General features: G+C 37.6%; 3 protein-coding genes across 4 annotated transcripts; 1 reads left to right on the forward strand and 2 right to left on the reverse strand.

Moving 5' to 3' along the window:
* Positions 1-148: 148 nt before the first annotated feature.
* On the reverse strand, positions 149-10,096 carry LOC148907015 (uncharacterized). 2 transcript variants are annotated; one of them, XM_089037120.1, is made up of 6 exons: positions 9,872-10,096; positions 8,139-8,273; positions 6,744-7,712; positions 5,653-5,752; positions 3,433-3,510; positions 149-2,579 (listed from the first exon to the last, which is right to left on the reverse strand). In XM_089037120.1, the coding sequence occupies exons 3-6, from the start codon at positions 7,671-7,673 to the stop codon at positions 1,174-1,176; spliced, it is 2,514 nt and encodes an 837-aa protein (XP_088893246.1). In that variant the 5' UTR covers positions 7,674-7,712; positions 8,139-8,273; positions 9,872-10,096; the 3' UTR covers positions 149-1,173. The 2 variants fall into 2 exon arrangements, with proteins under 2 accessions (XP_088893246.1, XP_088893245.1); XM_089037119.1 differs by having other exon boundaries at positions 3,433-3,513.
* An 89-nt stretch (positions 10,097-10,185) lies between these two features.
* LOC148907016 (uncharacterized) lies at positions 10,186-12,981 on the forward strand. The gene is made up of 2 exons (XM_089036292.1): positions 10,186-11,015; positions 11,199-12,981. The coding sequence occupies exons 1-2, from the start codon at positions 10,191-10,193 to the stop codon at positions 12,087-12,089; spliced, it is 1,716 nt and encodes a 571-aa protein (XP_088892418.1). The 5' UTR covers positions 10,186-10,190; the 3' UTR covers positions 12,090-12,981.
* A 329-nt stretch (positions 12,982-13,310) lies between these two features.
* LOC148907017 (uncharacterized) lies at positions 13,311-13,982 on the reverse strand. Its single transcript, XM_089036528.1, has one exon. It carries the CDS (start codon positions 13,980-13,982, stop codon positions 13,311-13,313), a length of 672 nt encoding a protein of 223 aa, XP_088892654.1.
* Positions 13,983-27,238: the final 13,256 nt, after the last annotated feature.

The raw sequence follows: 27,238 nt of genomic DNA on the forward strand, positions 1-27,238 counted from the left end.
GAAGAAAATTGTATTTTGAGAAGAAAATGCTGAGACAGAAAGTCCAGCCTTTAGCAATTCCATCTACTAAGCGATTTATCCCCTATCCTTCATTAAACAAAGATATTCGATTCTTAAATGAAATAAATAAATAATTCTTCAACAGCCATAAGAACTTATCGATTCTTATTTAATTCATTGGTTAAACAAATATCAAGATAATTGTATAGTATTGTTAGATCTCTAAACTTGGACATTGGTACCTTGAGGAATTAACGTAATCACTCTTCTTCCTGTTTACATTACACTCGGACACACCCTAGTGATTTTTTACCCCTTTTGCCTAATCACCATCGCAGAGTACAGCAGTGACGCAGCTCAATGAAGCACGTGAAGGCACCTCTGGAAGCTACAGTCCATGTATATCCCTAGAGTACAGCTCTAACCAGTTTGAATTAGCTAGGGTTGATTTGAGTGGAAGGAGGAAAAATCGAAAGGCCAGAAAAAAAACCCTCGGAGTCAGAAAGAGAACCAACCAACTCAGCTGACATGGGGCGACTGGGATTCGAACCCCTCACTCCCCCTAAATGCTATGTAATCTTTACTATATATTGGTACGCTACTTTTATACAACAGTTAGCTTCGGTCTTAACTGTTTACTCAAAGACTTGTCATGATTGAATATCATAATTAGGAATCACCACTGACCAATCACAGCTTAGATATATAATTTATAATAGGTCTTTGATTGACAACTGTCTTTAAAATATTATAAATAGCTCGTGATATCAGACTAGGTGTAGTCAAACTTAGAAGACTAATAAAATCATCGGAAAAGCCTTTCAAGAGCGAGCTCTTAATATTAGAACCAACCAAAACGGTGGCTGTAAAATCATGCATCATCAAGTGGTCACACTTAACTGACAATCAACTCGAATGACATTGCGGGCTCAACTTTTACCTGTTATTACAGTTGAGCTCCCAATGAGATACTCTTTTGTTTTAAGAATCATACAAGTGAGGCTATCGGGTCGATAAAATGCTTGCTGTCTCATTTGCATGCATGCCTGATCCATAATATCTGCTATTATGGAAATGAAGTGACTGAATAATATAGCGAGAACTTACAAGTTTAAACAATCATGACGACAATGACTAATGGTATGAGTCTTTTGAAAAAAAGTTAGGGCAAGTCTATTCTTTGTAATTCATCCCATACTGCATTTTCTTGGGGGTCCAAGTGTCCTTAATATCCTTGTACGGAACGATGTTTCGTTTTTTTCTGTCTATTCTTTTGCCTTTTATGTGCTGTTTTTCACCTTTTTTGAGATCCTCTTCTTTTTCAAATGTTTGCATCAGAAATACAGCACGTTTTTCTTTCCTGATTTTTGCAAGCAGCAATCTCGCATCTACTAACTGAATGTCCTTCAATCTTGCCGCATCAAAAGAACATTTCTTCTTACAATAACTACATTTCATACATTGTTTACATATCACACAATTCATACACTTCATCATTTGCTTTGAGTGGCTACCTGAGCCTTGTATCCACCTGCTCCTTATGCCTCCATCGGCCTTGCCCACATATACTTGTGTTTCACCAATCTCATGCAGCTTTAGGTGATTACCTGACTCGAATTTAGTATCTTGCAGCACAGCCCAGTAAAGAGTAGGCTTCTCAATAGCTTCTGTTACTCTCGAGAAGTTGTCTTCTGGATTCGGCGTCAGAGTAATCTCAACTTTTTTTGCATCTGAGACGAATTTCAGCAATGATTTATGCATCCAATGGGATAGCTCTTCCAAGTCGACTTGGACACACGTTTGACTCGCAAAATGAAGTCTGGCCCAGCCCTCTTCAACTCTGACATAGACATCAGGGCAAAAGGCTTCTTTACGTTGATCAGGGCAAAAGGCTTGTTTGAATTCAGCTTCGCTCATATCAACAGCCGTTCTGTAAAGTTCTGTGAATACATGCGCTCTCCGAGGGTCGTACGCGAGGTGTACAGTTTCCCCAAGAGTTTTCTTTTTATTATTTTTAGCTGCAGTTTGTTTCTCAACATTGCAAAAATCATAGAAATTAAACCGCTCGGGCATTCCGTCATCTGTTTTCCACTTGATTTGAAACTGAACTTCAATGAGCCTGCGAACAAACTTAACATAGCCTTTCTTTAGGATGCCTAAAATCTCAGGTTTCGCCATCTGATATGGGCCAGTGAGAGATTTGAGTGTTTCAATAGATAGGTGTTTTTTTTTCAAATTTGCTTCTATGTCGTAATCGACGCCAAGGAGATTATTAAGTTTGTCCATAACATCTTTCAAATTATCACCTGAAGTAATGTCAACTCTCCCATCATCATCACTTTCTTGGACAGGTGCTTTATCTTTCGGCGCTTTCTTAGGTGTACTTGTGTGGGATGGTTTGAAGGGTTCTTGATCATTGCCTTCAATACTCTTATTTGACTCGTTTTTCACTTTTGCATCGTTAGATGCTTTATCTTTCGCCTTCTTTGTCGTACTTTCATCGAGGGGGGGCGTATCCTTCTCTGTAGACTCGTTCAGTAAGGAGTCACCCAGTCCAGAGTCTTTTTCTTTCTTGACTTCTAAAGCAAAAACATCGAATGTAATTTTAAAACTTTTAGAATTTGCAAAGCAAGGCTCATTTTAGAAAGAAGACAAAATAATTTCAGATTTTTACACCAACTTGGCTTGAATTTACTTTTTATATTGTAAATAGGCAAATAAAATAAATTGCCGTGCCTCGAGAAAATAAATAAATAACAAGGCACCGCTAACCGCCATTTATGTCAGAATTGAGTGATGATTAGTGGTCACCTATTCACCATTTTCCATACATCGGTTCACTGGTCAAACACAAAGCATTCAGTCGAGGTTGCAAGGTTCAAATTTGAATAATCCTTTGAAAGTACCTTGGCGCCTCGCTTAAGCGCTTTGTGTTTGACCAGTGAACCAATGTATGCAAAATGGTGAATAGCTATTTTCGGCACTGGTGGCGGAGTGATGGGGGCGGAGTGATTGGAGGGGAAGACTATATTGTCTAAAAGTGTCTGGAACGACCCCTTGTATTTTTAAGGATAGTTATCTGGAAACTTTGAAGGTTGTTAAAGACGAAATCCAATGCATATTAACACCCACCCACCCATCCCCCCCACCCCAACCCCACCCCAACCCCAACCCCTTCCCGGGAGATTTTAGCTAGCTAAAGTCTTTCTCCAAGTACTCTAATAAGCTTCAAGTAACTGGACGCGTGGCAACATTAGGCAAATTATTGGTTAGCAAACTATTGACATATCAAAGTTGTTTCTCAACATCGCAAAACTTATAGAAATTAAACCAATCGGGCATTCCGTCTTTTCAACTTGATTTGAAACTGAACTTGGGGCGGTTTGAAGTCTTTTTCGTTAGATGTTTAACCTTCCGTCTTCTTTGACTTACTTGTTTCCAAAGGGGTCGTATTCTCAGCTTTAGAATCGTTTAAGGAGTCACCCCGACCACTGTCTTCTTCTTCCTTGACTTCTAAAGCAAAAACATCGAATTGAATGCAATTTTAAGACTTTTAGAATTTGTAAGGCAAGGTTCATTTTAGAAAGTAGAAAAATTATTATGTTCAGATTTTTCCACCAACATGACTATGCCCTTAAAACGATGCTTTAGGCTGGAATGTACTTTTTCTATTTAAATATGCAAATAGAATAAAAATAATTTCTCTCTCGAGAAAAGCAAAGCAAAGCAAAGCAAAGCAAAGCAAAGCAAAGCAAAGCAAAGCAAAGCAAAGCAAAGCAAAGCAAAGCAAAGCAAAGCAAAGCAAAGCAAAGCAAAGCAAAGCAAAGCAAAGCAAAGCAAAGCAAAGCAAAGCAAAGCAAAGCAAAGCAAAGCAAAGCAAAGCAAAGCAAAGCAAAGCAAAGCAAAGCAAAGCAAAGCAAAGCAAAGCAAAGCAAAGCAAAGCAAAGCAAAGCAAAGCAAAGCAAAGCAAAGCAAAGCAAAGCAAAGCAAAGCAAAGCAAAGCAAAGCAAAGCAAAGCAAAGCAAAGCAAAGCAAAGCAAAGCAAAGCAAAGCAAAGCAAAGCAAAGCAAAGCAAAGCAATGCAAAGCAAAGCAAAGCAAAGCAAACTAAGCAAGGCAAACAAAGCAAGGCAAGGCAAGGCAAGGCAAACAAAACAAGGCACCGCTAACAGCCATTCATCTATACAGCTAGTTTCAATACAGGGACAGGGTTAGGAAGGGTGGAAGGAGAGTGGAAGACTTTGTCTAAAAAATATCAGAGATACCCGTGTACTTTGAAAAATTATAATTAGTTACCTGGATACCTTTGGGGTGTTCAGAAAGAAATCCAATGCAAATTAGAGAACTTTTAATACTTTCAAACCACTACATGTACAGATGTGCTTCTTTAGGGGTATTTTTTGACCTTTGGCAACTTCGATACTAAAGGCAGAGTCCCCCCACCCCTCCCCTCCCCTTCCACAGAGGTTTTGGCTAGCTGAAGTCCTTTCATCAAGTAGTACTCTAAGCTTCAAGTTACTGGACACATAGCAACGTTAACATATAATTGGTTAGCAAATTAATTACTGTAATTTCTTAGGTGTAAAGGGCAGAGGGGTTACACGTAGGTAGGCCATATCAGACACGTAAAAAATCAACACAAACTTAATCACATGCATGCATGCTTTGTTTCCATTTGAGATACCATTTATGAGTGCCATGATATATATACCGGCATTTGTTGGTTGATGTAATCAAATGGTGAATGTTAGTAGCTCCAGCTCTTACGAGATATGGATAACATAACCAATCCTTCCTGTAGAACCCATAGGGGTGACTCCCATATATCAGGGCGGGGATGCTGGTCGTACCTTTTAGGAGTTAATTTTCGCTATTTGGTACCTTTTAAATGAAAAGCTAATTAAAATGCTGTAAAATTAGGTCATTTGGTACCAATTAGGGGTGAACACTTGCCACTGATATGACTACAAGAAAGAACTTTTGGTACCTTTTACGGGTCATTTTCAAAATCCCTACGAGCATCCCCGTCCTTCTATATATGGGATGTAGAATTTGCAATTTGCTTGCTTAACCATAAATAATAATAATTACCGGTATACATGCTTTAGATTGACTATACTTAACCTGACGGGGGGTGGGGAGTTTGAGGAGCCAACCAAGAATTTTCTATGACATTCTTGGAAAGCACAATGTTTTGAAGAGCATGTGCTTACAGAGTTATGAAAACATGCCTTTAATCATCTTATCGCTTGGTCGCAGTGACTATTCAGTATGTACATATTGAGCCAGTAAGGCATTGTAAAAGTGAGTGAGAAACATACATATCAGTGGCGGATCCAGGGTTTTTCAAAGGGGGGTTCCGTTTCTTAAACTGTGTATAATTCTCTTTTGTTTAGTCGATGTCTGACAAAAAAATTGGCTCTAATCACCTAATTTACTATCTAGTAACGGAACTTAAAGGTAAATTAAACATTATAACAGCAAATATTTATCATTTCATGTTCAACATTATCCTTGTGGATACTTTTAAGCAAAATTTATATAAGACATATTTCTATTACCTAAAAGATCAAACCTTCAAGGGGGGTTCCGTGGAACCCTTCGAACCCCCCCCCCCCCCCCCCCCCCGGATCCGCCACTGCATATAACTTACCTTTAGGTATGAGTGGAACAAAATGCCTTTTATCCAAGAGAAACATGATTGTGAATGGTGGCTCATCAGATTCAAGATCTACGCCATAGGCTCTTTCAAGCTAAAAATCAAAAGAATAATAATGATTTTTTTAGCACTTTTTGTGACGCATCTGGAATAATCAAGAGTGAGGTATGACTGTCATTATATGTGCTATCTGTTTAATATTATCAATTGTCATAAAGATTGAAAATAGTGAATGATAAAGTAACATACTTTTGTTAAGGAGGCTGGAAAGTGTTTTGTGCCTTCACATACAGTTGCAATTATGAACTAAAAAAATTAATGCGGCTATAATATGACAGCAAGTAAACACCGGAATGCCAAAGACTATAAACCAAAGATCACACTGAGCCATGAAAAAATGACGTCAGACGTTGCTATATCAACATCAGAACCCTTCTTATGCCATCAAAAATGTTCATTTAAAAAATCATAACTGATGAACCAAATGGTGAAATCTTTTAAAAACCAGAATAGTTAAACTTTGTATCATGATCTTTTTTTTATTATTATTATTAGACGAAAAAAGGAAAAATTCTGTAAGAGGGAATTCATAAAAATCAAAATTTGTTTGGGATAGTTTCCTCTTACAGAATGTTCATTACATTTTTCCATATAAAAAATTTGAAGAAATTTAACCGTACAGTTTTTGATTTTTTTCAGTTTGAATATTAAAATTTTTGAGGGCAAAAGTTTCCTTCTGCAAGTTCTACGTGATTGGATCTAGAGCGCGCGCGCGCTCAAGAAAAACCGTTTCGAGCCTCCTTAAAGTATATAAAGATTAAATAAATAAATAAATAAATAAATAAATAAATAAATAAATAAATAAATAAATAAATAAATAAATAAATAAATTTAAAAAAAACAATTGTGGCAGAGGTCCCGGTCCACCTAACTGCCAGAATCGTGAGAAAAATGAATAGTATAATGATATCTTTTATTTATATCTACGATGGATAATCCTTCTCCTTTTAAGAGTTAATATTGTATACATTTTCAACCTAAAGTAAATAACCATTAAAACTTTAAAAACTTCATTCACAGGTTACCTGTTCCAGCTCTGTTTCATCACTACTGGAGCAAACGACTTTAATTTTCCTTTTAAGAATAACTCCTAAGGCCTGTATTTCCCAGAATCCGGTATATGCAGTTGGATCACAGGTCTCACACACATTTTTCTTAAATTGTACCTCAAATGGATCATTTACAGGGGGTTGGATATTTTCGTCAGTTTCCTCAGTGCTGCCATTTTCAGAACTATCTTCTGATTTTTCAGACTCTGATGCATCATGAGCGGAACCATTTTCTGATTTTCTATTTTTGACCGCATTGCTTTTCTTCATTGACTCACTAGATCTATTCGAGATGGAATTTGTTTCATAGGTCTCACACACATTATTCTTAAAATCTACCTCAAATGGATCATTTACAGGGGGTTGGATATTTTCGTCAGTTTCCTCAGTGCTGCCATTTTCAGAACTATATTTTGATTTTTCAGACTCTGATGCATCATGAGCGGAACCATTTCGGTTCTCACTATTTCTATTCAAGAGGGAATTATTTTCAATTCTTGTCTTTTCTAAAAGCTTCTCGTTGTTATAGTAATTTTCGCTCTTAGTAGCCATCTCTATAACACATCTGACTCTCAGCTCCCTGTGCCTGTTCTGATGACCAAAGCATAAAAATGATAAAGCTCTAAAAAGGCAAGAGCCATCACCTTCAGTTTCCACAGGAATATAGTCCACTAGGTCTTGTCTTCCCTTTTCAACTAAAGTCTTTAGCTGCTTTTTTGCTTCGTCATCATCAGCTGATGTAATATTAGATGTATTATCATTATAAATCTTTAAATGAGGCCAATCATCAGAGATTTCTTTGCAAAGCTCTTGCAATGTCTCGAACTCATTATTGCTTGCCTTTTTGAATAACTTTAGTAGGCATAAATATAGCATTTCTTGATCTGTGCCATTAACATCTGCCATTTTGATCGATCCTAATTATTTCTTGTGATTTATGTCATCCTAGAAACCAATACAAATGAAAATTTACCAGACAGCCCATAACTAGTTATCTAATATCAAGGTCAACATCAGCATAATTTTAAGTGGAGGGTAGTGGGACCAAACTGGGGTGTCCAGCCGGGGAAATGACCACGCCCCCTGAAGTTTTGAAGTCGAGCCTCTCGGAAATGTGATGTCCAGTGCAATGAATTTGACGAGCAATTGCATCATATTTATCAAATTTTAAAAAGTGACGTCAAAGCATTAGGCGACTCATAACAAAAAAATGTCGTCCTCTCTCGCCTGCTTCTGCGGTCCCTGAGGGTGCTTGTTTCATTTCTGGTTTTTGACACAGTTACTCATTTTGAGGGAGGTAAAGTCACATTTAGTCTGAGTATCAGGCCCTGGGGGATGATTGGATTACCAACTAACAAATCTCAAACTTACCTTTACATATGATAATAACTGCAATCTTGAGTCCTACAAACTACCAATTACTTTAGTGACTTGCTGTCATCTTGTTCTCTCCCATGCCATAAGGGTTTTTCCTGCCTTGATATTTACTTGTTTTCCTCTGTAAAACTAAGTTAATTGTATAATACATCATCATTATAAGCTGGGAGTTAATATTCCATTATGTTTTAACTTGTCTTTGGCAAATTGTACAAATACAAGGTCATTGAGGTGGGGAGGTGGGGGGGGGGGGGGGGGGGCACAGGCAGCCCTACTTAGATAACAGTGAAAGATTAAAAAAAAATCGGGGGAAAAGCGACTTTCATTATTAATTTTGTTTTGTATTCGAGGTCACGATAGTGTTTTCCATCATGCACCTAGAATAAAAAAATCCATAAGAAATGCACTAAAACATTTTTTCGTGTGTGCCTTTGTTTTCCTATATACTTAATGTAGTCGCTGTGCCATTTAAAAAAATTCTGATGGTTTAGCGTGTAACGTCTTCTTACCACGATATGCATCAACAGTTGGTTGAATCGTTATGCGCATGCATTTATCTAGAATGGGCTCCCTATGGGGGGCGGGGGGTGGAGCACGCCAGACTGGGTCTTGCTTACGCGTTTTTAGCTATTATTTTTGGTGACCGTAACACAACGTGACTACCTGACTGGCTAGCACCAAAAGGTGAATTATTACAAATGATGTATAATGCCCCATTTAAAATGCCCCATAAATTCTAAGGTTGGAAAAAGAGTAGGTGTTCTAGGGCGACTTAGAAAGAACCTTACTATACATGCAGCATATAAGTTATACAAATCGTTAATTTTGCCCATTTTCGAACTGTGATATTGTGTGGGCTTGCTGCAATATAGCAGATGTAGAAAGGTTAGAATCAATGCAAAGGCTGGCCTCAACAATTATAGTTAGGTCCAACATCTAGTAATATGTCTGTTTCATACCTTTAATCTAATTAAATTAAATCTAAATTAAATTGAATTAAATTTAGTAATACATGTGTTTTATACCTTTAATCTAGTTAATTTAATTAATTTTAACCAACTTAAGTTGCAAAGTTTAGAAGGCCACCGAAATACTCATATTTTAGGTTTAGTGAAGAGGTGTTTAAATAACAAAGTACCACAGTTTCTAAGGAATTATTTTAGATTGAATAAGGAAGTTGTTTCAAGAGCCACGAGAAGAAGTGAATTTATATATTTGCCGTCAGTACGAACTGAGACCGCCAAGAAAGGCTTTTATTATAATGGCTCATTAGTTTACAATAGTTTTATTTTAGAAAATAAGAAGTAAATTTTTATTCAATATTTTCGATAGAGTGCATGAACTAAATCCGTGAACATTAATTAGTACTAATTAGTACTATTTCATACAGAATCCTTTGTTTTCTATTGTTTATTTATCACCATTTAGTACTAAAAGCTAGTACTTGTTTCACGGGTTTAGTGCGTGCACTCTATTGCAAATTTTAGCATTATGATTTTAGTATACACTGCTCTCTACCCCTGAAGAATTCCATCAAATTCGTGAACTCCCGAAGAATTTTAGTACAAGCGTAGGCTTCCATTAAATGCTGATTATCTCGAAAACAAGCTCGGGACACCCAATTTTTCTTTTCATATTCGAAATCAGCATTAAATTTCAATTCGGAAAATCGGGGACGGGGACGTGACTGTAAATTTCAAACATTTTTGGATCAAAAAATATTTTACCTTCAATCTTGAAAGCCTCTTTCTCTTCAAATTGAAAAATTAGGACTTATTATTTGGCTTAGAACATGCTCGTTAGTAGACCAAATAAATCACTAAATTATCATTTGAAACTGTCTGTCCATAATTCATTGATAGCTATACTAGATCCTGATGAATAGACATGGATATTAATGGTCATTTTGTCTTCTCTGTTACAAAATCAAATATCTACAACCGACGCCATGATTGTTATTGAGCCCGCAATTCTCGACTCCCTCTATAAATTTGCATACCTCGAGGAGCGCAATGCATTGTGGATAGGGTGGTATCAAAAACCAAGATGGCGGACAAATGTTTCAATTGCAATTTACCTTCTTCTTCTTCTAACACTTCTTACACTGATCCTAGCTCTCCTAAGAGCTCCAGCACGGGTCAGGGAGAGGTGAAAGAACCTCCTCCGGGAACTTCAAGCTCTGATTTGGTAGACAAAGTAAATGAAAATCACTCAAGAGAACCACTTCGAGAGATCAACGACAACTTTACAGTCACTGATAGTACAGTCTGTTCCTGGGGTAAAAGCTTAAAAGACATGCCTCCATTTTCGGAAAAGCAAGTTGACAATCGTCTGATCTATAATTCGAAGACTATGCCTGACATGAAAGCTCCACTGGCGTACAGAAACAAGCTATGTGGATACAGGCTTTGGAAAGAAGGTTATATTAAAAAACTATATACTAAGGCAAACATTCTATCCGGAGCTCAACGGCTTTTTCTAGTAAAAGCTATTGTTTCGGCATCCATGAAGCAGCAGAGTTATTTGGTTTACTGTCACCTAGACCAGTTATCTGGTGAAGTGGAATTTGCCAAGTGTAACTGTAAAGCTGGACAAGGGGGATGCTGCAAACATGTTGCAGCTCTATTGTATACCTTGCTGGACTACAAAAATCTCCAACTGGAAGAAGTTCCAGATGATGTGACTTGTACTCAGGTACTCCAGAAATGGAGTATTCCATCTACATCTGGTTCAACCATGACAAAAGCAGTGAAGTTCGAAGACTTAACTTTTGAGAATGCTGATTATATAAGGGACAAGGAAAACAAAAGAAAGCGTCCTTTGGTAAAAGGAAAACGAGAAAATTGTTCTACACCACCATTTGCTAAGAAGGTAATGGATATATGGTGTTTGTACTTATTCGAATTATGCATGTTGATCTGTAAAAAGAATAAAACCTGGATGTTGCCTCCCCCGTATTTAAAAAAGTTTTTTTTGTTCATTCAGGCCCATTTGTATTTGAAGTAAAGATTTTTGTTCTTATTATGTATTTTATTTGGTACTTCTAATCTATAGGTCAAAAAAGATGAAATAAAAGCTTTATGTACATCATTACAACAAAATGGTAAAGCTGCTTTACTGTGTGCAACATTCATTGGTAATGATTTTAAACCAGATATATTTTTTCGAACCAGCTGTACATTTCAGGAAGACCGGGTAGAAACTGGTGTTAAGTTTGGAAGAAACATCTTATTTGATAATATGCCACAGTCAGGTCATACTGGGCTAAATCTTTCAGTTCAGACAATGGAACTCATTATTAAAAAAGTTGGTGTCAGCAAAGATGAGGCAATAGCTATTGAGGTAGCAACCAGATCTCAACGGCAAAGTAAAGCTTGGTTCAAAGAGAGACAAAAAAGATTAACTTCTTCATCATTTGGAAGGGTGATAAACCGAAGGGAGAGTACTTCACCTGTAACTCTGGTAGCAAGCATTAAGAAAACAAATACAGCATCATCCAGGATGCCTCCGTCACTGAAGTGGGGAGTTGAAAATGAGCCAGTTGCCCTAGAAATGTACAAAGCCCAAAAAGGGGAACATGTTTTAGTTGCTGACTATGGATTAGTTATTAACCCATCATGGCCCTGCTGGCTCGCATGTAGTCTTGATGGTATCATTTACAGCAGTGAAAACAATCCAATAGGAGCCATTGAGATTAAATGCCCATTTTCAAAAAGAGAGGTGACAATTGAAGAGTGCTGCAAAGACTCAACATTTTACCTGAAAAAAACACCAGATGGCCCAAGACTCAAGAAAACACACATTTATTATTATCAATGTCAAGGTGTTCTTAATATTACAGGACTGGACTGGATTGACTTTGTTGTTTATACAAAGAATGATTTATTTGTGCAACATATACCTAAAGTATCGATTTGTGGAATTCCAAGATGCTCCCAAAACTAACATCTTTTTATGCTCAGTATCTCTTGCTTTAGGTCAGGGATTATTGTGATTTAATTCATGAAAAGAATGTCATCATTACCTGTGAAACAAAAGTAAATGGTATCATATCTAATACTGTAAACCTTTGAAAATATAAGACTCTCAGAGAATATAAGCTCATTATCACATGATTCTTTGTTCTTTTTTTTTTTTAAACCAAACATTGCATGTTGGGAAATTAAGTCCTAGGCTTATATACTTATAGCTTGGAGGTTTACAGTAAACTGAAATAAAACAACCCTATCAGAAATGTGTAAGTTTCAACAATGTTAATACTGTTAATACTACAGTCTTTCTTCAGTGCATTATAATGCAAAATTTCAAAATCAACAGTTAAAATAAGTTTTCTCCCCATTATTACTCATCTTCTGCAATAATTGGAGGCAAAAAGTTACATAAGTATGAACAAATTATCCATATCTTATTAAGATCAGCAGCCATTGACAATGGAAATTCCATTTTCAAAATTCTAAAACACTTAATTCTTCGAATTGCCCGTTCAACATGTATTCTGACTGATGCAATCCTTCTTGTCTCAGTTTCCTCCTCAAGTGATAGATGGTCATTCTCCTTAACAAATGCTGGCATATTCAGGAAAACATCCTCGGGTAGTATATCCTCGATGTCAAATCCTTTGTCAACCATGATACTATCATTTTTTTCGAGTAAAGAAATTAGTCCACAGTCTTTAGTTGCCTCCTTATCACTTGTTCTCCCAGAGTAAAGATCAGAAACAAATGTAATCATTCCAGATGGAGCAATGCCAACAAGCCCTTTGGCAGTGTTATGATGTTTGTAGTTAGAATATGTTCTACTTTGTGATCTCAGGGAGCTTGGCATTTCAATAAACAGTTCAGTGCAATCTATTATGACCCTTGTTTTAGGGCAAGTGTCTTTAAAGCACTGGGGCATTGACTTGTTTACAACTTCCCTCGTTGGCCATATTGGGTAGCTACAAAATCTTGTGTGGAGAAAATCAAACCAAGTTATGCAAATTCTAGAAACATGGGATGGTGAAATTCCAACTCTACATGCCAAATCCTACAAAAGTAAGCCACATCTAAGCCTTGCAAGAACAATGAAGAATTCATTTTCTGGGGTAAGTGTTCTTTGCTTCCCTCTTTTGTTTTGTTCAGGAGTTTTTAATCTTTCTGGGTTGGTATTAGAGTCATAATAAATTAGTTAATGTACTGCAGGCCCAAAGGATTCAAATATACTTTTAAAAACTGTGTAGTCTTGAAGACCAGTGTAAAATTTGAAGAGCAGTGTGTCATTTTTAAATCTTTCTACTGTAAATGATTTATTAACGATCTCTTTTTCAAGATTCTCAATTTGACTCTCATAACATTTCTTCAGAGAGACTAGTTCGTTTTGTAATTCTTTTAGCTGCAGGCCTAATTCTTCTATCTTTTTGTCACAATCTACATGTATATTTTCATCAAAGGTGCAGTTATTGTAACTATCTTCTAAGTGATTTTCAGTCAAGACTTCAAGAGTAGTTTCAGCGTCAACTTGAATCACCTGTAATTTATCCGTGTCTGAGTTGTTGTTGACTTCACGATTCCTTGCACGTATTGTTGGTCGAGATTTAGAGACCGTGGGACGAATTTTCTTTGGTACAATTGTTGGAATGTTATTGTCGTATGTTTTCGCGCCACCAGGAAAATGGGCTGAACAAACACGATGGTGAGGGCTGGGTTTGAATTTTTTTCTGCTAATCCAGTGAATCCACTTTTTTCTCAGCTGCTGTTTTTCTAGACTTTTTCCTTGAGGAAATCGATAGAAGTGCAAGTCTTTATTTTTGTTGTTGTTGTTATAGCAGCCCGGCACACAGCATGTGTACCCGCCTCTCATTCTTGACTTATTAGAAAATACTTTCGATCCATTTGATAATGACACATCGGTTCTTTCACCTCTCCCTGACCCGTGCTGGAGCTCTTAGGAGAGCTAGGATCAGTGTAAGAAGTGTTAGAAGAAGAAGGTAAATTGCAATTGAAACATTTGTCCACCATCTTGGTTTTTGATACCACCCTATCCACAATGCATTGCGCTCCTCGAGGTATGCAAATTTATAGAGGGAGTCGAGAATTTGTTTACGAAGAACCGCACATGGGCTGTCAATAACACAGGAAGCCCATTTTTGGTGGTTTTACTACTTATTAAAAGTACAAGGTAAATGGACGTGGACGACATTTCGACGTGGACGTAATTGCAAAATTCGTAACATTTTCAATGAAATGGAAATAATATTTTATCTTCATGTTGTCAGATAACTAATACAATCTTTTATGGTCAGTGGTTACAATGATGAACACAGGCTCGATATACCTGTGCTTTTAAAAAAAGCACAAGTCGATATCCATGCTTTTAATTCAAAAATGTAAAAGAAAGTCATATTTGGTGGCCATGAACGTTTTTCTTCATTTCTTTAATGTTTTAGATTCCTTTTCGAAGTGTTTCTTTGATACCTTAGATTACGCTATTGCACTAGGGTAGTGCGCGTGTTTTAACTCTCACTTTATAATACGCTCAACAAAATTAATTACTCGATTCTAATTGGACAAGAGGAGTTGAAATCTATTCTCACTGTATGATTAATTAACGAAGATCCTTTGGGGCGCCGGTTATACATCTCCAAACCCGCGTGGAGTTTTTCACAGTTGGTCCAACAGCGGCAAAGCCGGGGGTCTTTGCGTCCCCTCCCTGCTCCACTGGTGGCGGTCGCTAAAGCTGATCTCATTGCGTACTCATCCCCTCAGTAGTCGTCGGATTTCGCCCATAACTCAGCTATGGCTCTGAGTTAATGAGTATGCAGTGAGGATATATCACTATGCCGGATAAATTTGAATCCGCAATTTTCACACCGAAACCGAAAAAACAATTTTCTGTCCACACATGAAAACGGAAAAAAATGTTTCGCGTCCATACTAGTCCGATATATCAGAGGCGGCAAAAACGCTTTATGGGCCTATATAATCACACGGCGGCAATGTTTATTCTCATGAGAATAAAAACCTTTGTTTCCCCAGCACAAATTAATTCTCAAGCGCTTGAATTTGAGGATACACGTGGTGGAATCTATTGTTCAATCCAACATCGCTGCCGCGTGAATAAGGCCCATTGTACATTGAGTATGAGCATGCGCATCGAAGTTGAAATTGAGACCGCGGTGAATTTTTAGCCTTCCCGCCATGTTCCCATGCATGACAATGATGACGTCATCGTATTCGAAAAATTCCCGATACGAAAAGCTAGCTAGTTCTAGCCGTTTTCAAATTGTTCCACTCTGGAGACCGTATTCGAAAAGTTCCGTTAGTTTTCGGTGAAGAATTGTTCCGATGTCGTCCGGGCAGAGTGTGGACGAAAGTTGTGGATTCAAATTTATCCGGCATAGCGTGGCGGGGCCGGACCTTAGTCGGTTAGGCCACTATGCGGAACTCGACTATGGTCAAATGCCCGGGGGAAGGGGGGGGGGGGGTGGGAGTTAGATTGGCAGACAGACAGAAAGACATGTTTTATTTGGCGTTTTGTACAAAGTTGCACATCAACTTAGTTCCAAATAAGTTAAGAGTATATAAGTATGTTTCTGCATGCGCATAATATCGATATTCATATATTCCGCACATATACATCATACGTACATATATATTCTGTGTATGTAAATGTTCATATAATTATTCCAATATATTAATTGCGTGACTAATCCTAATGATCTTTATCAAGAGAGAATGAACTAAGAGAAGGAATCCCCCCTATATAGCCTTGTAACCATCATGTGCACAGTTTGATTCTATTTTTAAACCATTTGTTTTTCTTCACGCGCATTTATTGCGCGCGCTCTACGCCGTTTGCTTCCGTTTTGGGGGTTTTCCCGTTATTTCGACTCTTACCTGAATATGAATGTGCACGTCGAAAGCTTGGCAAATACGACAGGAAATTGAAGTAGTAATTTGTTCAACTTTCTGGAGTATTTATACATTTATTTTCCCATAGCTCACGACCTACATCGTCATCTTGAGGGCAGATTTGAACATTTGAACATAAGAAAAGCACAAAAAAACGTTAGCAAACAGCGTAGAGCGCGCGCGTAGTATGCGCGTGCAGAAAATCCATCGAACGATCAAATAAATGATATCATTGGATGATATTTTTAGAATAGATTCTAAAAATAGCATCAAAGTGTGCACATGATGGGGCACGGGGATTCCTTCTCTTACTTCATATTCTCTTGTCTTTATACATTATTATAAAAGTATTGATTTTTATTTGTTTTGTTGTTGTTGCTGCTTTTTTTCACTACGCAGAGCAAAACAATTGTAAACGTATTTTGCTGCAGCTGGTTGTAAAATATGGGGAGGATATATCAACTTCAGGAACAATTGGTCCTCCGTAAGGAAGCTATTTGTGTTATTTTAAAGGACATTTAATTAGGAAGTGTCTTTCATCTTCTATGATATCAGTACAGTGAAAGCACTTCCTTTCCTCTACTTTCTTGTAACTAGAGTATCTGCCTCTTTTTACATTTATTAAGAGGCTGTCTCTGTAAGAACCTCATAACCATTTTGAATGAAAAAACAGATATCTTTCAAACTTTGTGTGTGAGTGTGCCCTTCCAAGGTTATTTCCAAAACACATTTTGTTTTGTGTCTCGGCGCTTTTTTGCAAAGTTTCAGGGGGGGTCCCATTGGGGGCCAAATTAGTGATTTTGACTACTTCTCATTCATGAAATTTGGGCGATGTTTAAAAATTCGTAAATCTAAAACAAATCGTCACAACACTAAATCCTTCCGTATTATAGTAGATATATACCTTATGCAAAGATGAGTAGTAGTAATTTTACCGACCATCGAAAATCGACTTTGGCCAGTTGGCTAAAATATGGCCTAGGAAAAAAAATCAAAACTCAAAAGTTAGACTTCGTAGGACTATAATTTTTGAGTACTGCAGAGATAAAAGGTAGTTCTTACAGAAATTAAAATAATTTAACCCAGCAGGTTTTGAGAAGTGAACAGGTCGACAAACTTTTAGTATTTTTGAGATTTAATGTATTACGTCAAAAAGGTGCAAATAGTTTTGAATGCGATTTATCTTTAATTGTATATAAATTCACTGTTTAAACTGATCTAATATATTTTAAAAACATATTTTAACCTCACAAATTGTAAAAAATGGTTTTAGAAAACAGTATTGGAATCGAAAGACTGATTTCACATGGTTCGTCTCCCTCCCAATACATAAAATAGAACTCTCCTCGGTGAAACCAATCTTAAGAAAATTAATGCCTAAGCCACTACCAATGAAGGGAAGGGTCCCCTAGATAATAGAGCAAAACACTACCCTCTGGAGGACGGCGGTATCAAACAATGACGTGTCCTAAGAGGAAACCAAGATGTGTGAGGGACTAAAGGAAGGCTACCAGATAAAGGAACCCCGGGGCCCCATCCCTCTGTTGACCCGAGCTCCGAGCATAGCCCGAAATTGAGACGCTGAGGAGGTCCCCCCAGGTCAACGAAGAAAATGAGAAGCAAGAAAATCACACCAAATTTTAAAACTGCTGCACACAACCACTGACATCAAATTATCAACAACGTGCAGAGCGACCTGAGGAATACGAGGTACGCAGACTGAAACAAATAAAATGCCAAACTTCACTGAGGGGAGACCCGCACTTTCGCATAAACTTCATCAGTGGAATACAAAGGACTAGCTCGAAAACAATGAACAAACAGGAAAAAATCCCCACTAACGGGATACGAAAGTGCCCGAAAAACAGCGGCTTCCCTGTGGGGTCGACGCCTGGGCTGACCAGGGAAATGGGTGGGAGAATATAGGAGGATTGGATCCAGTTATTATCGAAATATCGAGCAAACCGCACGGGTTACGTGTTGAGTTCAGTTTTCAAAATACAATAACAATATTCATTTCAACCGAAATGAGGTAGATTTGAGTGCCTCGACCAAAGGACATTGAAAAGAACAACTTCCCTACCCCTTGGAAAAATGATCAACATTGTTTATGAATTTTTACAATCTCCCTGGTCAGCCCGGGTGTCGACCCTACGGGGAAGCCGCTGATAAGTGCGTTAACTACACATGAACAACGAAAACGCTAAACTAATGGGAGCAAAATTACCTCGTCAACTTGTACTGGGACGTTAGCGTTGTTATCAACAGGAACGGCGGCTTAAACTCGACCATTAGCGTTATTATAGGCTGGAAACGGCAGCAAAGACCCCGTCCTTGACGCTGTTAGATCAGGTGTGAAAAACCCCACGCGGGTTTTATATATATACTAGGGGTAACCTCAGGTTAGGACGTGCGGGCGTAGAACATTGGTGGAAGATATTATTTTAATTTATTTAAGAGGCTTGTGAAGCTATTAAAAAAGGCATTAATAATTCATGAAGGAAACAATAGAAATCATGGCCATAAACTTTAGTTTGGATTTTCTCTATCAAACTTGGTTCATTTCGTAAAAAAATTAATTCGCCGTTCAATAAACTCGCAGATCGTGTTTTATCGGCTACGCCTCGTGTTTTTGAATCCCGATAAAACACTTCTGCTCGTTTATCAAACACTAAGCAATTATTGGATGAGGTTGAGCATGATATCGTAAATTATCAAGACCGAGGCTGTGTTATCTGCCGAAGCCGAAGGCTGAGGCATGTAACACAGTCAAGGTCTTGATAATTTACGATATTATGCGATAACCGAATTCAATAATTGCTTTATTATACATTTTGTATACTGGAAAGAAATTAACATGAACTTTAAATTATAGAGACAAGAATTATGAACGCCATGATGTCGCGTGAAAAATGAAAAATTCTTAATTCAGAATTGCAGTTTCAAACGCATATTAACAAGACATGTCAGTCAGCATTCTATTCCATCTATAACATTAGGCGTATACGTAAATTTTTACCATTCGAGGCTGCTAAGACTCTGGTTCATGCATTAGTTATTAGCCGCTTAGATTACTGCAACTCAGTTTTTTATGGCCTACCGGCTATCCATACCAATAAACTTCAGCGCGTGCAAAATGCGACCGCCAGACTTCTTACAAACACGCCGCGCTACGCGCACATTACGCCGGTCATGGTAGACCTCTATTGGCTCCCGGTAAAGTTTAGAATTATTTTTAAGGTTATTTTATTTACTTTTAAGGCCGTACATGGTCTCGCACCAGAATATATTTCTAGTATCGTGTCTATTAAGCAGCAATCCCGATATCATCTGAGGTCTGCAGGCAACAACATTTTAGCGAGACCTGTTATAAAATCGGGCAAGACGACCGGAGACAGAGCCTTTGCGGTTGCTGCTCCGGTCTTATGGAACGCGCTGCCACCAAGATTAAGAGCCATAAATAGTATTGCTATTTTCAAGAAGGAACTGAAGACACATCTTTTTAAGAAATCACTCAGCATCATTAAGGCATGGCTCTCAGATGAAAAACTGATTAGCTATATCATAGCCAGTTTTCTACGAATCTTCCCCAAACTTGGCAAGTTAATGTCGTTTGTGAAAAGAAGGAACCTTAGAGCCTTGGTTACCATGGAAACTAAGTCATATAACTAAGAATATTTTCTATTTTTTCGAAAAAATTAAAAGTATTCTAAAAATTAATCTTAATATAATTTCCAAGATATCCAATTAGATCCATATAGGTATAGCAAATATCAAAAGGAATATGGATTTTCAGGACTTTTGAAGTAGTTTCAATACGATTACAAACGATTTTTTTTTTTAATGCAAGATGGCGGCCTTGTGATCACGTGACCTGGTTTCCATGGTAACAGATATGCGGTAATTGCTTGCCTTGAAGAATTACTACTACGAGCCAAATTTGGGAAAGATTCATAGTAAACTGTCAAAGATATGAATAAATAACTGATTTTCCATCACTTCCTCAAAAGAGCCATGCCTTAATGGTGCTGAGCATATTTCTAGATTATTTATTCATTTATATAATTATTTATTCATTTATTTTTTCTAACGCATTCTATGTATATATTATGAAATTTTAATTGTATATATATAAATTTCATTAATATATTATAATTTAGTTAGTTTAGATAGAATTTTATTATTTATTTATTCTTACCATTTTTATAAAGCGCATTAGGTCATATACCCAAATGCCTTTTTGCGCTATAGAAGCATTAAAATTATTATTATTATTATTATTTATAGAAATATTTCGAGAATTCTTCATAAAATATATGAAAATAAGTTAAGGATTCCTTAAATAATTGTTTTTGTACATAATTCTGGAAATAAATACACATAATGAATAAAAACAAAGCTACCACAGCGTGACCTTGAATGAACTTGACATGATAAATGTATTATTTGTAGGAAAACCTACAGATAATACATTTATCATGTCGAGTTCACATGATATCAGGGATTGGCTGAGGGCTCTCGACCAATCAGAATTGAGATACTTAGTAAAATGTATAATGATACTTAATATATGGAGAGGCAGATGTAATTGAGTGTTTAGTGATTTGGTTGCCCTGCTAAGGACGGTTTGCGGATCGAATTCCCTCACGTACGCGTGAAAACCTGTTTGAGCACTGGCCTAATCTTGTAAGTCTGCATTCCTCGGATTCTTGACATTCCAGTTGGAAGTCAAAAATTCTGAAAAGCTGTCTAGTCTCTCGTATTCCGCGGGCCCAGGCCCCTTGGCGTTTTCTCGTCCAGATTATGCTTGGGCGCTCTCCCCTTGTCCCCCGCAATAACCGGGGCCGCAAAGGATCTTCGTTATGTAGTGCTCTGCTAATTTGCATTATTTATTCTCGGACTTTCCTCGTGGCAATTCGAGCCTATGATTGCTACAATTTCTCACCTGGTTTGTGCTTATGTTCGTGCTTTGAATTTTAAAAAAGGAAAATGCCTAAGTTGTTTAAAATTACGGCTGTTTTGTTGAGAGGAAATTCAATATTTGTTATCTATGATGTTGGGAAAATTTTAAAGATTTTTCATTTATTACGATAACCATGAATAAAAAAAACTTCAGTTGTACGGGCTTAGTTTACTACTTTTTAGGTAAAATTTGAGATTCATCAGACAGGAGGGGAGGGGGGCGGGCATCTGAGGCACTTAGTGGAGCCTGAACAGTGGGGTATTTGATCATTTGGTTGGCCCGCATAGTGGAAATATTGACTAATTTCTTTCAAAAAAGTCAAATGCCCGAGGGGTTGCCCGGGAGAAAGGGGGGGGGGGGATGGGCACCTTTGGAATTGACTCATTGGGGCCACTGCTCGATTATCAAATTGAGGCTGCTAAATTAACCACAGCTATCGAACGAATGAAAAAAGGAAAAGCACCAGCACATCATAACATACTCAATGAAATTATTTTACTATCAAAAACAAAGCTATAAGAATCCGCAAGACCGTTTTTTGGCGATAAGCGGAATTGAAATCCGCATACTTGTGGCGTGTAAAGATGGGCGAGGTGTTTGTGCCACAGCAGGGTATCCACCTTAGACCGAGGCAGTATTTACTTAAAGATTGTATTACACATTAGAATGATTATGTTGCTCTGCTATCCTCTGCCGGTACCTCCATGGTTAACAGCCGATTTTAATGAATTCGATCGCTGTAGATCGTTACTAAATATACTGGACAGCTAATGGAATCTACACGATGCTATTCTGATCATGAAATTGATCTATGTTGTTCGAAATATGCCGTCGAATGGTCAGAGTTTGGTAATGTACAACATTATTCTCGACTCAAAGCTAAAATTTTCAGTCTAGCAGAAAATTCCAGGTAGATTATGGTACAGCAATGTTTCAAGAAAAACCTTTACTTGTGTTTGATGGTATTGATCCAGGAACTTAGAGTATAGTTGATGATATATGATCGTATTTTAGGCCAAACGTCTAATAATATAAATTGGCGCGAAAACTGAAGTCTGGCAAAAAATTCGATGTTACGTCCTATTTAGAGATGCTCTTTCTATCGAATACGTCAAAATTATAGCTATATAAGATCCTTCACACTCGTGCATGCCAATTTTGAATATATAGCCTTAGCTTTATGATAAGATGTTCTTTAAATTTGACAATGAATGCTGCATTGTTGCTGCATATGTTCCCGCGCAAATTAATGTTGTATTTCTTTAATAAATTGTTAATATATAGCTAGAAAATGGAACCCTCTCTCCTTGCTTTCTCAGGCGGCTCGCCCGAAAGCAACAGAATTGCTCAGGTGGCTCGATTGTAATTCTGTGAGAGGCTACATTTTAAATCTCTAACTCTCTAATCGTAGTTATAAAACATTTTATAGTTAGAACAAAATGCGAAGAGGTAAAGAGAATAACAGCACTGCTATTTGATCATATTACGCTGCTTTGTATCGAAGTGTTAATCCAATTGACACGATACTCGGATTTGTGGTAGTAACCATAGTGATACTGGGAACATGCTGTCACAAATATTCACCAAAAAAACGGCCTTGCGGCTTGTTATCTGAAAGAGACCATTTTTAGCGCTTTTTAATAAAATTCTCAGTCTAGGCCAGTGGCCTAGGGCATGGGGCTTAGGACTTATAGTGCCAATACACAAAAAAGGCAGTTATGAGGATGCGATAACTATAGAGGTATCACTCTGTTGCCTACTTTGCCTACTTTGCTGCAGTAAAAGGAGATAGGGAACTGTCCGAGACATTTGTCTCTAGCTTAGGCGTGAAACAGGGGTGTGTCCTTTCAACCACCTTTAAACTGAAACTAGACACTGGTTCCAGGGTAAGCTGGGATACCTGGAGGACCTGGAGGACCTGGAGGACCTGGAGGACCTGAAGGACCTGGAGGACCTGGAGGACTTGGAGGACCTGGTTTCAACATGCATGGAGTATTTAGCTGGTTGAGCTTCCAAAACAAGATAACTCGTGAACAGCAACTTTGCTCTGATTGGAAAGTTGCTTGTCATGGTGTCATGGTGTCGGTTGGGACGGACGAAACTGTCCTTATTAACGGGGTGTCCCTATTAACCGAGGTGTCAAAAAAAACAGCAGAAAACACATTTTTAACCGTTCATTTTTACTGTACTGTAAACCTTGAACTATAATGGTTACCCAATTCCCAGAGGCTCGACGATTTTTCTCCTGGCCACGTATATTTTGAGCCGCGAAGCGGCGAGTGATATGCTCGCTCTCCGCTTCGCGGCTCAAAATATACGTGGCCGGGAGAAAATTCGTCGAGCCTCTGGGATCAGGGTATATAATGGTCGATATAACAGCCTAAACTGGAACAAAAAGTGCATTACCGTACAAGAACTACATTTGCATTAACTGAACTGTATTGTACAATTTCATTTATCTTGTTGAGTTCTGGAAAATAACAATGCAATGGTATTGCGAGCTTTGTCTATTTCATTATGCTGTAATAGGAAACTCTACTGCAATGATCAGTGTGTGGTCCGTTGATATGCAAAAACTGACAATATAATCCGTATTAAGCTCATTATATCAATAAACAAATACAGTAAAGACGTCTTCAAATTTCAAGTGTCCTTAATGCGGGGTTGTTTATGTATGGAAAGTGTCATTCAGGTCCTAGAAATGTGTCCTTTGACTTATTAACGGGTGTCCTTATAAAGCGGGTTAATTTAATAGAAAATGTATGGAGCTTTCGTTGGGACTTTGAAACCTGTCCTTAATAGCGAGGTGTCCTTATAAAGCGGGTGTCCTTAGAGCGGGGTTCCACTGTATTCTTAAAGTTTAACGAGCTAGAAGTTGAATGACTTAAGGTCAAGAAGATAGGCGAAATATATTCGTTTATTTAAATTATTCTTATTACTTCTTCTTACTACTTTAAAAACAAAATATTAAAAGGCCGAATAAACTTTTCAGTACTTAAAGTTTATTCATAGTAGTCTTTGGAGCCAAAGCATTTCATATAACTTGACAATCAGCTTGAGGAATCTGCAAAAATAGTACGAAAGTCGAATGAAATACGCTCGGTTTGTTTAGATCAAGAAGGCATAATTCTTTATTCTTGGCTTGTTTTTGAAGCGCTGTTTTCCTTCCTTAGCACTGATCTTCGGTTACAGAGAATACTGCTTTCAGTAGTTGAACCAAAGCATGTGTAGTTCGTAAAATTAAGCTACGGGCCATTATATTAATATTTCTTGGAAGTCCTTGTCACCTGTTTTCTTTTTTACAAAGAAATTAGAATTTCTAATCCGACTCAGTCTTGAATAACAGCAGTCAGCAAAATAGAGCATGCGTAGACTTTAATTGTGTCACGTGATAATCTAGCTCCGCCCCCTCCTAATCACTTCGCAAAATATTGACATTGATTAACAGCAAGGCAGATGCTAATTAGTCAGCACATAGACGGTAAACCTATAGCAGAAACCCGCAAAGGTCTTCTGGGTAATGGTTTACGTCATTTAAATCCATCTATGGGCGCGGAGAAAAAAAAGACAAAAAGACAAAGGCATTTTATAGCTGGTATACCACAGGTATCCCAGCAAAAATAGATTTTTGTAGGTATTTTTGTTCGACTTTATGAGATTTTTTAAGAGCACCGAAACTACAAAATATGACAAATCAATGTATCTCTTTGTCTTTTTGTCGAAAATATCAATGTATTATAGTTTTATCTGACTAGTTATGCCTGGTTTAAAGCACGAACCTTCGTAGGCGAGCGGGAAGTTTTGAAGGAGACATTTTTTTATTGCCTTCATATTTTCGAAATTGTGAACGGAATCATAACTACTTTGTTTTTCTTTCCCTAAACCCAAAGACATGCATTTGATGGATTGTTTCTCGCCATTATTATCTTATTATAGCGGGACAATTAATTCAGAACGAATATTTAACCGCTTCAGTGATTTTTCCCCATATTCCTTTCGGTCCAGTCGCGTAGGCTTGAGCCGGTCGACGACAACGTTTTTTTTGAATTGACTGTATATATGCCTAAATATATATATTAGCATTTACATGTACTTCACAGAACCGATTATGAAAGGCATTGAGTAGTCCTAAATGACTAGTGTTCTCACTCTCAGGTGAATATTTACTTCTCGAGTTACCCCCAGACGTTACATTCCCTTTTTTAATTTCTGAATTATTTGAAGTGCACTTTACTTTTAGGAGTTTCAGTTAAGCTTTAGTCTGTTTGTTAGTTGACTAAGGTTTCCGTCCAACTGCCTTTGAAGCTTAGGTCTGGACATCCAGAAGTATATACTGCCATAATAATAATTCAATATGTTTAACAAATAGACATCAGATTTTTTTAAAGGCTCAATAGAGGAATATAAATATTTGGTGGCAAATATGTGAAATCGGAAATCGAGGACTCTTATTTTGCTGTGTTAACAATTGTTAGAGGTGATGGTAACCAAAGACAATACATGCAAAGGAAATGAAAATAATACTTATTTTCCAAAATCCAAATGGAATAAAATATTCCATGATGAACACTCAAAATTCAAAACAAATACATTGCGACTTTACCATGAACGTCTTAATGATGTGCATTTCTATATCCACATGTCTACCCGCCTGTCGAGGTGTCCCCAGCAGACTGAATAGTCACATAGTTTACAATGCTTTGTGCAGGTCTTAATGTTATGCCTACGATCTTGACAGTTCGAACATCAACAAGGATTTTTTTCATTCGCAAGAAGCTACTTCCAGGAGTTGAACTCTATTTTTCTTCAAAAATAGCTGTTTTAGGCCCCGTCCACACGTATCCGGAAATTTGTGTATCCGCAATTTTTTTTACGGATGCGGGTTGGGTCCACACGTGTCCGCAAATTTTTGTGTCCGTATCCGCAAATTTTACGAAAACGGATACGTGTGGACGGTAAAAACGATTCGAATACGCTGCGTGTGGACGCAAACATTTTCGTATCCGCAAAAAATAATTTGCGGACACAAAAATTTCCGGATACGTGTGGACGGGACCTTAATGTCGTTTGAAGAGCGAAAGTAGTTCTTTGATGCAATGTTATCATCTTTTACTTTTCAATGCCTTGTTGATTGAGATATGCAATATTTTCATACAGTTTTAAAAATTCAGGAATATGATGATATAAAGCGTGCATGTATGGTGTTACGTCTTCGAAAGAAAAGGCCGGATGGAACGCAGGCTACAATGATTTTAAGAAAATCATTTTCCAACATCTGGGTAGTTTGGTAGTAGAGAGTGGAAATTGGTATGCTGAAACGCCAGCGCTTTTCAGGGCCAGTTAGATCTCAGCAGTCTAGCTTCTTTTTGTTTGGCTCTACTTTCCATTCAAAAAAGATTATAAAATTTCATAATACGAATAAGGTGCTATAAGGGACGAAATTGATATAGTATGATGAACATAATTCAGCCCAGGCCAGTTTTACTGAGATCAGAATTTACGTTTGTTTGTTATCTGTGGGTCCTGTTCCTCACACATCCACATTAGGACCAACCTTTTCGTAAACAATAAGGTCGCGTGGTTTTGATGGCTTCGTATAATCTGAATCGCCGCATTTCAGGTTGGTAAACAGGTAATGAATGAAGTCCAGGGCTCGTTTGCATAAAGATCTCTTAAGATAACAGCACAGCACCTAAAGTATTTTTTCCAAAACAATAGAACATTGAACTAAAACAATACTTACTGGTATCAATAACAATACTTACTGGTCTTATCTAAGAGAGTTTCTATGCATGCGTCCAGGAATGGCATGACACATGACCCAGCTGATCTGAGATAGTGACGTAGAAATGACGTCACTGCAAAACTAAGGCGTCATGAAGCCTGTGAAAATTGACCAGTGAAAAATAAAAACATGCCCGCTATTGAAGTAAAAATATAAAACTCATGAGTTATTGTATCACTGTTATCAAGCGCGTTTCAGCAACGTTATTTCATTTCATTTGACCGGGAAATCCGTGATTTGAAGAGGAAAAATGACACCTCGGTTTTGCAAATTTTCTCCATTATGATTGGCTAACATTTTTTCTCAGATCAGCTGGAGATACGAAGCCAATTCATACATAGAAAATCAAGAATTGAGAGTCTGAAACCCTTGCAGACGAAAAAGTCGCTGCTCGTCTGCGGATTGCGCGCTTCAACTTCAACTTTAATTTCTAAAAATTAGTAAATTTATTCACACA

Source organism: Actinia tenebrosa, unplaced genomic scaffold (assembly GCF_029948245.1).
Source record: "Actinia tenebrosa isolate PJP-AT-01 unplaced genomic scaffold, QUT_ActTen_1.0 PGA_scaffold4__44_contigs__length_22323623, whole genome shotgun sequence".
NCBI classification, from domain to species: domain Eukaryota; kingdom Metazoa; phylum Cnidaria; class Anthozoa; order Actiniaria; family Actiniidae; genus Actinia; species Actinia tenebrosa.

What these genes read in the sequence shown, in the direction of transcription:
- LOC148907015 (XM_089037119.1), bottom strand. Translation starts at nt 7,673, where the DNA reads ATGGCAGATGTTAATGGCACAGATCAAGAAATGCTATATTTATGCCTA. An exon ending in ATGAAACAGAGCTGGAACAG is followed by an intron (nt 5,753 to 6,743) that starts GTAACCTGTGAA and finishes TTTGATTTTTAG; the next exon opens with CTTGAAAGAGCCTATGGCGT. An exon ending in TACGACCCCTTTGGAAACAA is followed by an intron (nt 2,580 to 3,432) that starts GTAAGTCAAAGA and finishes TTTTTGCTTTAG; the next exon opens with AAGTCAAGAAAGAAAAAGAC.
- LOC148907016 (XM_089036292.1), top strand. Translation starts at nt 10,191, where the DNA reads ATGGCGGACAAATGTTTCAATTGCAATTTACCTTCTTCTTCTTCTAAC. An exon ending in CACCACCATTTGCTAAGAAG is followed by an intron (nt 11,016 to 11,198) that starts GTAATGGATATA and finishes TCTAATCTATAG; the next exon opens with GTCAAAAAAGATGAAATAAA.
- LOC148907017 (XM_089036528.1), bottom strand. Translation starts at nt 13,982, where the DNA reads ATGAGAGGCGGGTACACATGCTGTGTGCCGGGCTGCTATAACAACAAC.